We start from the raw sequence: 14353 nt of genomic DNA, 5'->3' as shown, positions 1-14353 counted from the left end.
CCGGTATCTGATTTTCTTACATATTATGCTCACATATAATATATCTCCATTACATATGAGCTTCGTGATAACTGTTTCTCTCATGTCTATATGACCTGGTTTGCCTGAGCCAGTATTATTTCATGGTTATTTTGGGGGCATATCACATCCCATTAAAATATACATATTTTAAATAATAAAACATTTCATAGATTTATCAAAATGACAGTTCAGCTTTGCTGCCAAAGCATGTATATTTAAAATAACCACATAACTTAAACTTTTTAGCATTCCCTTTTACTGTCCCTATTTTCCCAGTTTAGATTTATGTTGTTTGAGTAAACTAAGTAGAGTTTGGAGCAGATTCACAATCTGAACAAAATAGATCAGACTGAAAATGGAAAAAACAGAAATGAATGTCTCACTAGAAAAAGCAATAGAATTTAATGAATGATTACAAGAAAAAAAGTGATCAAATTAAATTTTCAAGTGTTCAAACTGGAATAATAGAAGTAAAAGCAATGGCAGAACTTGGAATATGTGGAAAGTTGGAAATATTAAAAAGGTGAACAAAAATGATACAAATACTCTGCTTTTGCTTTTGAAATCCCATGATATTTTTGCATGCCACTGATCTCAACTTGTTTTTAATTAACACATCTGAACTGGTTATTTCCATACATAGATTTATTTAGTTGTAGTGTGAAATCTTTTTTAAAAGTTAGTTGTGATTTTGAGACTGTATTTCTTGAGGTGTTAACCTGAATAATTAGAGATTTTTTTAAGTGTTTGAAATATCTATTTCTCCTACAGATGGGAACTTACAGAGTTGTTTTTACAGATGAGAAACCAAGGTCTGGGGAATTAAGTGTGTTTCTCTGAAATACAAGGGAGATAATAATACTTGGTAATAGTATTATTGTAATAGTTGACAAAGTATCAGGCATTGTCCTGAGAGATCTGTACATTGACCATTACTATGCCCATTTTACAGTGGGAAGGTAAGACTCCAAGTGGTTAGAGAAATATCTTAGGGCCACACAGCTATTAAGTGCAAGAGTAGGGATTAGAATATATATATATATATATATATATATATACACACACACATATATATATATATATTTGTAGATGAACATAAAACCTTTATTTATTTATTTTTATGTGGTATTGAGAATCAAAACCAGTGATTCACACATGCTAGGTAAGCGCTCTACCACTGAGCCACAACCCCAGACCTAGAACCCATATCTTCGAGCTGTAATATCATATGGTCAATCACAGGGACAAAGTGAAGAAGAACAAGTTGTGATATGTTTTCATTCAGAAGATTATGCATAAACTTCACTCATCTAGAGAAACTGCTTTAGAAATATTTCTCTCACACATATAGAGACACATTTGTTGTAGCTAAATATCCTCTTAATTCTGCTGATTAAATCAAATAATGCTCTCACTTGTACTCCAGGATATGCTTACAATCTTTCTTTTTCTTTTTGTACTGGGGATTGAATGTAGGGATGCTTTGCCACTGACCTACATCCCCAGCCATTTTTATTTTATTTATTTATTTATTTACTTGGAGACAGGGTCTTGCTAAATTGCCCAGGGAGGCCCTGGGTTTGGATCCTACTGCCTTAGCCTCCTGAGTTGCAGGGACTATACACATGCGCCACCACATTCCGTTTACAAATCATTTAAAAAATGGTCTCTAAGGAAGAATAAGGCACAGTCTTCAAAATGACCCATATAGTCTGGTAGCAAAATGGTGGAATAACTTGTAAGTAGAGGTGAAATGTAAAAATTAAAAAAAATTTGAAATATATAAATAAAAAAAATTAAACCTCAACTGTGCTTAACCTTGAGTTGAGCGATTACTTAAAAAATATATACTCAAACCAACATACAACAGTCTAGTAGTTACGAATAAGTAGAAATTTAAAAATAGTTTACCAAGCCATTTTCTAGTAACAATAAACACTAAACAAAATTTCTGAAACACTTTTCTAGTATCATGAAGAGAAACATTTGAAATTATAATTGCAAATATCCCACTTAAATGATTGATGATAATTACATTTTAGAATATTTAAATACTGTAAGGATTGTTATTTAATGGAAATATTTTTTAAAGAATGCTGTTTATGTTGTATAATTCCTTCACACTGAGTTGAAACTTGTAAGTTTTACATCTTTTCAAAAGAAACTGATACAAAGATCCTTACACATTTGTTAAAAACCTTAAATAACAAGGTTTCACCTAAGCCAAGAACTGAATTTCCTTAAATTATCATCTAATGTATTAAGATTATTGCAAGCAGTGATGAATGTAATTTTTTTTTTTGAGCTGAGAAATTAGGAGATCTTTATAGATGTCAGCACACCCCTTGGATGAAGCAGAGGAGGGATTATCTTGGTTTTGAATGGAGAGGAGGGATATCCCCACACTGCCTTCTGCATCCTGCACAAGGAAGCTCAGGGATCTTGCAGTCTTAGGAAGAATGCAGCCCTGACTTCATTGCTAAGCTCCCCATGCCAAGCCACCCTTACTATATAAAACTCTCAAAGTAGTTATTTTAATATTATTTCATGTTTTAGGTTAGGAAGATTGCAAAACAAAAGACAAAGAAAAGAATATGTCTTATGCTTCTAGAAAAAGAGGAAAAAGTATCATTACTATGATAAACAATAGAATATAGATTTTTTGAGGCAAATATATATAATCAAAATTTTAGAAGTTTTCTAAACAAATGAAGGAAGAATTTGCCTTAATTTTAAAGGCAATTACTATGAAAACATTTTAAATGCCTACTATTTTAAATAAAATCCTTATTTATAGTTTCTTTTCAATTTGTGCTTTCATTTTTTACTTCTTTCTTAGTTAATAATTTATTTTATAACCACTTATTTATTTATTACACTTCAATATGCTTCTTCATGAACATAGAATGGACACCTATCAGAGTATTTAAAGCCTGTTTAAATTACCTTCTCACCCCTTTCTTCATTTCCACTTTTTTTTCTTGGTAGTACATTTGCAAAAAAAATCATGAATTTTATACTTCATTAAACATGGAGGCAAAAGAAAACTATTTCCTAAACTACTCTACTTATTTTAATGATGACTGATTTAATATCTCCCCTTTAATTGGTGTTGGACTCAAACAGAAAATACTGAAGTATTGAAAAACTATTTCATATATTTATAGACCTATTGTATCACATGTATCTTTAAGCCTGTTAATTTTGTCATTATAAACTGTCACATCTTTTAAAACAATAAAATTTAAAATTCCTTTGAACATGTAATATTTAAGTGTCTAAAACAAAACATTTTTGAAAGATATAGAGCTGGTAGAAATAAACCATGCAAGAAACCACTTATTTTTACAGATAAAAAAATAAAGAAACATGAAGATACTCATTATAAGGAAAGCAATATTTAAAAAATAAAAAATAGGTCAATTTGGTGTTAAGGGCACTTCCCTGATTATAACATCAAAAATTCTGAAAACAGTTTGAATTTAGCACATCTTTCAACTCCCAGAGAACGTTTTCATTCCTTTTATGGCCTCTTATGTGTTAAGCAACTCCTGACTACCTATGATTTAAAGAATTTGCTAACCTGTGAGACAACCATTCTTTCTTGAAGATCTCACAACACAAACAAACATTTTGCAGGGAGATAGCTATGCTTTAGACTTCAAATAAATAAATGTCCTCATTAATCAGGAGGACAGGGAAGGGTGGGGATGCGGGTGTCGATTTGGAGGTCTAGATTGGGCAGGACTAAAGGGTGAGAAGTGTATAGACACAACCTGACTTAAGAGTATTTCAGGTTTTGAGAACATATGCAATGTTTCATCTTAGATCTGGAGTCTCCTTACACTTACCAATCATTCTTAAGCATGTTTCAAATTCTCTGTGACTCCCAAGGTGTGGTTCTCAGACTAAAGCAATAGTCACAGGTGATTGGGTAGCTGTGGGTCTAATCTGGATGTTGACAGACCTCATTCCAGACAACTCTCAAGCAACCTTTGCAGTGCTTTAAATTCATCTGGGCAGAAATTTTGTTTTCCTACTAATTTTTTTTTGTTATAAATAAATGATATTTTGATTGTGAATCCCATCTGATTCAAACACATGACCAGGGTAGTTAACTCCTGGACCAAACTCTTATTTATTTTTATACTAAGGTTATAATCTTAATAGCCACAGAAATACCTGCATCTCATGTGAAGTTTAGATTTGACATACTCAGAGGGACTGCTTCTAAGTGTAATCCCCAATTTCTGAATGAACTTGTGATTTTTAAAATTTAGGTAGAGCTTTATACTGTTAATTTTCTGCTTTTTAAGGGTGCTTCTAACTGTCCAGATATTTGTGTTTTCTGTTGTTTTCCAGTACTCTCACTATTTTCTGAGCTCTGTGTTTTGAGGGAACATTTCATTTATCCTTTTAAAAAATCTAATAAATATATGAACAGGGTAGAATCCAAATGGGAATCCTGAAGAAGTCCAAAAGAAGTTTCTGTCCAGAGTGACATGCCTTTTGGGGATGGTTACTAAAACACATTTTGTAATGTGCTCTCTGACTAATAACAGAGAACTTGCCCAGGGTCAATGCTCAATTTAGACCACTTTTGACATGCCACTTTCAATTCAATGATTTATCATCATATAGTAAAGCTAATCCCTAGTACTATCTTATACCATAAAATTGGCACCAAATTAAATATCATATGAAAGTTTCCATGTGGTACATAAAAGCCTACTTCAAAGCATACTTTAAAAGAGATTAGGAAAATTATCACTTTTATAGGATTAAAAGTCTTACACACTTAGAATCTTACTATTTTAACATGCCCATTATTAAATTAAAAAGTAGGATTTATGGACCAAACACAGAGCAGGCCCAGCGGCCTGCTGAGGGGCAGAGCCGCCCCCCACCCCCCTCGCCTGCCAGGTAGGGGAAGGGTGACCACAGACAGAAAAGGCCCAGTGGCCCAGGGCGGGACAGAGCTTCCAATCACTCCTGCAAGGTAGGCGGGCCTGCGACCCACCGGCAGAAGAGGAGCAGCCGCCTGATGAGAGGCTGAGCCGCCCCCTCCCCCTGCGCCGGCATAGTAGAGGGAACTGGGACCAAACACAGAGCAGGCCCAGCGGCCTGCTGAGGGGCAGAGCCGCCCCCCATCCCCCTCGCCTGCCAGGTAGGGGAAGGGTGACCACCGACAGAAAAGGCCCAGTGGCCCGCGGCGGGACAGAGCTTCCAATCACTCCTGCAAGGTAGGCGGGCCTGCGACCCACCGGCAGAAGAGGAGCAGCGGCCTGCTGAGAGGCAGAGCAGCCCCCTCCCCCCCGCGCCTGCAAGGTAGTCGGAACTGAGACCACCATCAGAACAGGTCAGACCTGCAACCGAGAGACAGAACAGGCCCAGTGGCCTGAGGAAGGGTAGAGCCACCCCCCCCCACGCCTGCAAAGTAGGCGGACCTGCGACCCACTGGCAGTACAGCCCCAGAGGCCTGCAGAGGGGCAGTGCCGCTGCCTGCGCCTGCAAAGTAGGCAGAACTGCGACCACCGACAGAACAAGCCTAGCGGCCCGCAGAGGGACAGAGCCGCCGCCCGCGCCTGCAAGGACGGCAGACCTGCTACCGACTGGCAGAGCAGGCCCAGCGGCCTGCCGGCGTGGTAGGCACATTGCCCCAATTGGCGGAGGGGCAGAGCCGCCGCCCGCGCCTGCGAGGGAGACTTTGCAACTATACAAGACCAATATAAATATATAGGGGGAAAATTCAATAGCACAACAGTTTCACCAAGAAGAAAGGAACGCGAACAGTATGAAGAGACAAGGAAAGAAAGGACCACAAGCATTGCAGGTCAACTCAACTTTAGAAGAGGTAATAGCTGCAGCTGATGGAATGTCAGATAAAGAATTCAGGATATACATGGTTCAGATGATCTGGAGTCTCAAGGAAGACATCAGACAGCAAAATCAGACAATGAAAGATCACTTCAACAATGAATTACATAAACAAATCCAAGACGCAAAAGATCAACTATACAGGGAAATAGAGGTTATAAAAAACAAACAAACAGAAATCCTAGAAATGCAGGAAGCAATAAGCCAACTTAAAAACTCAATTGAGAATACTACCAGCAGAGTAGAACACTTAGAAGACAGAACATCAGACAATGAAGATAAAGTATTTCAACTTGAAAAGAACATAGACAGCTCAGCAAGACTGTTAAGAAACCATGAGCAGAACATCCAAGAAATATGGGATAACATCAAGAGACCAAATTTAAGAGTCATTGGGATACAGGAAGGAACAGAGTTTCAAACCAAAGGAATGAGCAATCTATTCAATGAAATAATTCGAGAAAACTTCCCAGACTTGAAGAATGAGACAGAACCCCAAATCCTAGAAGCCTACAGGACGCCGAATGTGCAAAATCATAAGAGACCCACACCTAGACACATTATAATGAAGATGCCCAACATACAGAATAAGGAGAGAATTTTAAAAGCTACAAGAGAAAGGAAGCAGATCACATTTAGGGGTAAGCCAATCAGGATAACAGCTGATCTTTCAACACAGACTCTGAAAGCTAGAAGATCCTGGAATAACATATTTCAAACACTGAAAGAAAATGGGTTCCAACCAAGAATTGTGTTTCCAGCGAAATTAAGCTTCATGATGGAAGATGAAATTAAAACCTTCCACGATAAACAAAAGTTAAAAGAATTTGCAGCTAGAAAACCATCTCTTCAAAACATCCTTGGCAAAACATTACAGGAAGAGGAAATGGAAAATAACAATGAAAACCAACAGTGGGAGGTAGGACACTAAAGGGGGGAAAATAATCAAAGTGGAAAACAAACCATGTTTAGTAACATAAATAAACAAATATGGCTGGAAGAACAACCCATATCTCAATAATAACCCTAAATGTTAATGGCTTAAACTCACCAATCAAGAGACACAGGCTAGTAGAATGGATCACAAAACAAGACCCAACAATATGCTGCCTACAGGAGACGCATTTGATAGGAAAAGACATACATAGGCTGAAGGTGAAAGGTTGGGAAAAATCATATCACTCATATGGACTTCGGAAACAAGCAGGAGTATCCATACTCATATCAAATAAAATAGATTTTAAGCCAAAGTTAATCAAAAGGGATAAAGAGGGACACTATATACTGCTCAAGGGAACCATACACCAACAAGACATAACAATCATAAATATATATGCCCCAAACAATGGTGCAGCTATGTTCATCAAACAAACTCTTCTCAAGTTCAAGAGTCTAATAGACCACCATACAATAATCATGGGAGACTTCAACACACCTCTCTCACCACTGGACAGATCTTCCAAACAAAAGTTGAATAAGGAAACTATAGAACTCAATAACACAATTAATAACCTAGACTTAATTGACATATATAGAATATACCACCCAACATCAAACAGTTACACTTTTTTCTCAGCAGCACATGGATCCTTCTCAAAAATAGATCATATATTATGTCACAGGGAAACTCTTAGACAATACAAAGGAGTAGAGATAATACCATGCATCCTATCTGATCATAATGGAATGGAACTGAAAATCAACGATAAAAGAAGGAAGGAAAAAGAATATATCACTTGGAGAATGAACAATAGGTTACTGAATGATCAATGGGTTATAGAAGACATCAAGGAGGAAATTAAAAAATTCTTAGAGATTAATGAAAACACAGACACAACATATCGGAATCTATGGGACACATTGAAAGCAGTTCTAAGAGGAAAATTCATTGCTTGGAGTTCATTCCTTAAAAAAAGAAAAAACCAACAAATAAATGATCTCATACTTCATCTCAAAATCCTAGAAAAAGAAGAGCAAAACAACAGCAAAAGAAGTAGAAGGCAAGAAATAATTAAAATCAGAGCTGAAATCAATGAAATCGAAACAAAAGAAACAATTGAAAAAATTGACAAAACTAAAAGTTGGTTCTTTGAAAAAATAAACAAAATCGACAGACCCTTAGCCATGCTAGCGAAGAGAAGAAGAGAGAGAACTCAAATCACTAACATACGGGATGAAAGAGGCAATATCACAACAGACACTTCAGAAATACAGAAGATAATCAAAAATTATTTTGAATCCTTATACTCCAATAAATTAGAAGATAGTGAAGGCATAGATAAATTTCTTAAGTCATATGATCTGCCCAGATTGAGTCAGGAGGATATAGACAACCTAAACAGACCAATATCAATTGAGGAAATAGAAGAAACCATCAAAAGACTACCAACTAAGAAAAGCCCAGGACCGGATGGGTATACAGCAGAGTTTTACAAAACCTTTAAAGAGGAACTAATACCAATACTTTTCAAGCTACTTCGGGAAATAGAAAAAGAGGGAGAACTTCCAAATTCATTCTACGAGGCCAACATCACCCTGATACCTAAACCAGACAAAGACACTTCAAAGAAAGAAAACTACAGACCAATATCTCTAATGAACCTAGATGCAAAAATCCTCAATAAAATTCTGGCCACTCGGATACAAAGGCACATCAAAAAAATTGTGCACCATGATCAAGTAGGATTCATCCCTGGGATGCAAGGCTGGTTCAATATAAGGAAATCAATAAATGTTATTCACCACATCAATAGACTTAAAAATAAGAACCATATGATCATCTCGATAGATGCGGAAAAAGCATTCGACAAAGTACAGCATCCCTTTATGTTCAAAACTCTAGAAAAACTAGGGATAACAGGAACATACCTCAATATTGTAAAGGCAATCTATGCTAAGCCTCAGGCTAGCATCATTCTGAATGGAGAAAAATTGAAGGCATTCCCTCTAAAATCTGGAACAAGACAGGGATGCCCTCTCTCACCACTTCTGTTCAACATAGTTCTCGAAACACTGGCCAGAGCAATTAGACAGACGAAAGAAATTTAAGGCATAAAAATAGGAAAAGAAGAACTTAAATTATCACTATTTGCAGATGACATGATTCTATACCTAGCAGACCCAAAAGGCTCTACAAAGAAACTATTAGAGCTAATAAATGAATTCAGCAAAGTGGCAGGATATAAAATCAACACGCATAAATCAAAGGCATTCCTGTATATCAGCGACAAATCCTCTGAAATGGAAATGAGGACAACCACTCCATTCACAATATCTTCAAAAAAAATAAAATACTTGGGAATCAACCTAACAAAAGGGGTGAAAGACTTATACAATGAAAACTACAGAACCCTAAAGAGAGAAATAGAAGAAGATCTTAGAAGATGGAAAAATATACCCTGTTCATGGATAGGCAGAACTAACATCATCAAAATGGCGATATTACCAAAAGTTCTCTATAGGTTTAATGCAATGCCAATCAAAATCCCAACGGCATTTCTTGTAGAAATAGAGAAAGCAATCATGAAATTCATATGGAAAAATAAAAGACCCAGAATAGCAAAAACAATGCTAAGCAGGAAGTGTGAATCAGGCGGTATAGCGATACCAGACTTCAAACTATATTACAGAGCAATAGTAACAAAAACAGCATGGTACTGGTACCAAAACAGGCGGGTGGACCAATGTTACAGAATAGAGGACACAGAAACCAATCCACAAAACTACAACTATCTTATATTTGATAAAGGGGCTAAAAGCATGCAATGGAGGAAGGATAGCATCTTCAACAAATGGTGCTGGGAAAACTGGAAATCCATATGCAACAAAATGAAACTGAATCCCTTTCTCTCGCCATGCACAAAAGTTAATTCAAAATGGATCAAGGAGCTTGATATCAAATCAGAGACGCGCCGTCTGATAGAAGAAAAAGTTGGCTACGATCTACAGTCGGTGGGGTCGGGCTCCAAATTCCTCAATAGGACACCCATAGCACAAAAGTTAATAACTAGAATCAACAAATGGGACTTACTCAAACTAAAAAGTTTTTTCTCAGCAAAAGATACAATAAGAGAGGTAAATAGAGAGCCTACATCCTGGGAACAAATCTTTACTCCTTACACTTCAGATAGAGCCCTAATATCCAGAGTATACAAAGAGCTCAAAAAATTAGACAATAAGAGAACAAACAACCCAATCAACAAATGGGCCAAGGACCTGAACAGACACTTCTCAGAGGAGGACATACAGTCAATCAACAAGTACATGAAAAAATGCTCACCATCTCTAGCAGTCAGAGAAATGCAAATCAAAACCACCCTAAGATACCATCTCACTCCAGTTAGATTGGCAGCCATTATGAAGTCAAACAACAACAAGTGCTGGCGAGGATGTGGGGAAAAGGGTACACTTGTACATTGCTGGTGGGACTGCAAATTGGTGCAGCCAATTTGGAAAGCAGTATGGAGATTTCTTGGAAAGCTGGGAATGGAGCCACCATTTGACCCAGCTATTCCCCTTCTCGGTCTATTCCCTAAAGACCTAAAAAGAGCATGCTACAGGGACACTGCTACATCGATGTTCATAGCAGCACAATTCACAATAGCTAGACTGTGGAACCAACCTAGATGCCCTTCAATGGATGAATGGATAAAAAAAATGTGGCATTTATACACAATGAAGTATTACTCTGCATTAAAAAATGACAAAATCATAGAATTTACAGGGAAATGGATGGCATTAGAGCAGATTATGCTAAGTGAAGCTAGCCAATCCCTAAAAAACAAATGTCAAATGTCTTCTTTGATATAAGGAGAGTAACTAAGAACAGAGTAGGGTCGAAGAGCATGAGAAGAAGATTAACATTAAACAGGGATGAGAGGTGGAAGGGAAAGGGAGAGAGAAGGGAAAATGCATGGAAATGGAAGGAGACCCTCAGAGTTATACAAAAGTTCATACAAGAGGAAGTGAGGGGAAGGGGAAAAATAATACAAGGGGGACAAACGAATGTCAGTAAAGCGGGCAGAGAGAGAAGAGGGGAGGGGAGGGGAGGGGAAGGGAGGGGGGATAGTAGAGGATAGGAAAGACAGCAGAATACAACAGACACTAGTATGGCAATATGTAAATCAATGGATGTGTAACTGATGTGATTCTGCAATCTGTATATGGGGTAAAAATGGGAGCTCATAACCCACTTGAATCAAATTGTGAAATATGATATATCAAGAACTATGTAATGTTTTGAACAGCCAACAATAAAAAATTAAAAAAAAAAAAAAGTAGGATTTATTTTTTTAACAAAGAATACTTCTAATACACAATCCATTTTGACTATTACTATTTTGGTATTTTTCTGAAATAAAAAAATGAGACTCTTACCCCAAAGGCTGGGAATTTTGGTAGGTTGGGAAGTCACAGAGATATTGTTTATAGCATCAAGCTGCTTTCTATAATCATCCACCTGGAAATCATTCACTGGAAAAAGTACAGCCCAATATGAGAATATTGTAATATTTTTGTATTTGTACACATAAAGCAAAGCACAATTTTACTCACACTGTTATGTTAAATTAACAAATACTGAATAGGGAATGTAACATAAGGTAATGTTTCCATGTTCTTAGTTAAAAAAAAAAGTATAACAGTTAATGTGTAAGTCATCTCCTTAATAATCAGTAGATAAAACTTATTGATTTAAGGTGGCTGTTTCAAATTTACTATTTGCTTCTAAATTCTGATAATAATAAAGCATTTCACTAGGCCTACAATTATGCCAAAATTATACTATACTATTCTGTGTAAGGAAAATTAAATAATGTCATAAAGATAATATGAGATAAATGGAAACAATTTAAATGTCTTAATTCTCTATGCTTTGTTTAAAAAACAAAATCAATAATGAACTTCTTTCAGATCTAATCATTACAAGACTCTCTTCATTTACATGGCTAAAACAAACCCTAGATAAATCTGAATGTCTTCTATGATGCCTTATTTTTAAAGGGTGCCTATGGATGGTTTAAAATGAGATGGAAATGAACTTACAAACATCCTCACAGGTGTTCCTGCATTCTTCCAAGGATTCAAAGTTGTTTGGATTGCCCAGGCACCCACCGTACTTGAAACGCTCACATTGCTTTGACTGATTGCTATAAAAATACCTGGTAATATAACCTCTACAGATTCCAGCATCTTCCTCCAAAAAGCAGAAATCTGGCTTTTCTAGAAATTATAAAAAAATATCAGAAAGTAGTATTTTTTGGTAAATAATTTAGTTATATCCACTAAATTTATTAATAACTAACTGGTATTTAAAGAGTAAACTTGAAGAATAATAAGTACAAATCTGACTTTTCTGGAAACATTATATAATGTGCAAATTATTCAACATATCTATTGTGGTATTTAGAATAATCATTACACAACCATGTCACACACAGTTTTTAAATTAGCTTTTCAATCTCTACATTTCTCACAATAAATCAATAGAGAATTAACTAGTTTTTTTTCATGAATTCAGTGAATAAACTATGTGGGGTTATTTTATCATGTGCTGTCCTTGTTTTGGAATTACAAATTAGGATGGTAAATTTTGGTTTAATTATTTATATTTAACTTTGTGCATCAATATTTAGGAAAGATCTATGAATCTTTCATATTATTGAGGTGTAGGGTATCATTAGGGAATGCAGTACCATGTATTGCTTCATTAAGAATGGCTTAAATTTTAAAATTTGGAAAAGAAGATTTGAAGGGTACGGAAGCTTTCATGGTTATTCTTAGAAGTTCCTGAATTCTTAGGCTGAAATTGATATCTGTGGTAGGTATGACATCCTCCATTGCTGCAACTTTTCTTTTCTTCAAGCACTGGAATGATTCCAACAGTGCAGAGGCAGAAAGGAAATACATGTTCAGGGATTGAAGAGGCTTTTGCAAAATCTAATACCACTTCTTTGATAGTGTTCCAACCAGGCTAAACACAGCTGTCACAAAAGTTGTGATACAATGATCTACATTGCAAGCTCTTTGTACGTGCATACTCTGTAAAGAGAATCTAGCTGATTCTCAAATGTATTATAATCACCAAGCTCATTGGGCTTGAATATTTTGGACAAAGCTCCAGTTTCTCCACTTTTTCTTGTAACTCCAGTATTATAGTGGCTAAATGTTGCTTTTATTTCTTACAGTAACTTGTTCTTCTAGCTCAGGGAACCAATGCCCACCAGTATTATAGTATGAAAAAAGTAATTATTTTGTAATGTAAATGATATCTACAGCAGTTGCAGATCTGGAGAAGCAGCAATCCCCTATTAAAAAGTTGTTCTTTTAACATAAAATTTCCTATTTTAGTATAACTTAAAGCTATCATCTATGAATTCTAAATGTACCAATTTGAAGTCAATTTATGTTTATCACCTCTTTTTTTAAGAGTGAATCTTAGTATGATTTCCCTATTTTCTCCTGTTTTTCACAAGTATTTCTTTAAATGGACAGTTAAATTTGCATGTACTTAATACGTGCAACATGATGCCTTAAAGCATATATACATGCTGAAAATTAACATGCATGATTTCCCATGGTTATCATTTCTGTACTAAGAACACCTAATACCCATTTTACTAGCATTCCTGGAGATTATAATATGTGGTCACTAACCATAGCCACCATGCTGCATGATAGGTCTTTTCAAAGTTTTCTCCTATCCAACTGTAATTATGTGTTTTTTGACTAACATCTTCCCAATAACTCTTCCCCAATCACCTTGACCTCTACTGGTAACCACGACTGTACTCTGTTTTTAGGTCAGCATTTTAAAGTACCATATATGAGTGAGAAAACATAGTGTTTGTTTCTCTGTGTCTGGCTTATTTAATTGATATTCTTCAAGCCCATCTATGTTGTGGCAAATGACAGGATTTTATTCTTTTCTATGATTGAATAATATTGCATTTTTTAGAACATACCATGTTTTCTTTGTCTGTTTATCTGTGTATGACCATTTAGGTTCATTCTGTATCTTGGCTTGTTGTGAATAGTGCATCAGTGAGCACGGGGGTGTAGCCATCTATTCAACATATACATTTCATTTACCTTTATGTATGCCCAATAGTGGGACTTCTGAATTATGTGTTATTTTTATCTTTAATTTTAAACTTTTGAGGACTCTCCATGATGTTTGCCATAGTACCATACAAATTCACATTCCTGATAACAGTGTTATCTTTGTCTTTTTGATAATATCCTTTCTCATAGGAGCAAGGTAAAAACTCACTGTGGTTTGATTCGCATTTCCTTCATTATGCCTGCTGTTGATCTTTTTTTTTTTCCACATAATATACCTGTTTTTTGAAGTGAATGATATTATGACTTACAGTTAAGTGAAATATATGGGGGAAGGAAATACAAACAATTCTTTAATTTTTAAAAAAAAATATTTAGTTTTTAGTTGTATTTGGAC

The 14353-nt window shown here is 35.8% G+C and overlaps 1 protein-coding gene across 3 annotated transcripts in view; it reads right to left on the bottom strand.

Annotated features, from left to right (window-relative positions):
• Positions 1 to 14353, bottom strand: part of Tfpi (tissue factor pathway inhibitor) — an 80824-nt gene that overhangs the window by 14100 nt on the left and 52371 nt on the right. For all 3 annotated transcript variants that reach the window (XM_027943940.2, XM_071619002.1, XM_071619001.1), the window contains exons 5-6: positions 11941 to 12117; positions 11275 to 11370 (exon numbers count right to left, since the gene is read on the bottom strand). In XM_027943940.2, the coding sequence (XP_027799741.1) occupies positions 11275 to 11370; positions 11941 to 12117 (273 nt within the window). The remainder of the gene's footprint in view (positions 1 to 11274; positions 11371 to 11940; positions 12118 to 14353) is intronic.

The sequence above is a fragment of the Marmota flaviventris genome, chromosome 11 (assembly GCF_047511675.1).
Source record: "Marmota flaviventris isolate mMarFla1 chromosome 11, mMarFla1.hap1, whole genome shotgun sequence".
Classification (NCBI taxonomy): Eukaryota; Metazoa; Chordata; class Mammalia; order Rodentia; family Sciuridae; genus Marmota; species Marmota flaviventris.
This window is presented reverse-complemented; position numbering and strand designations above follow the sequence as displayed.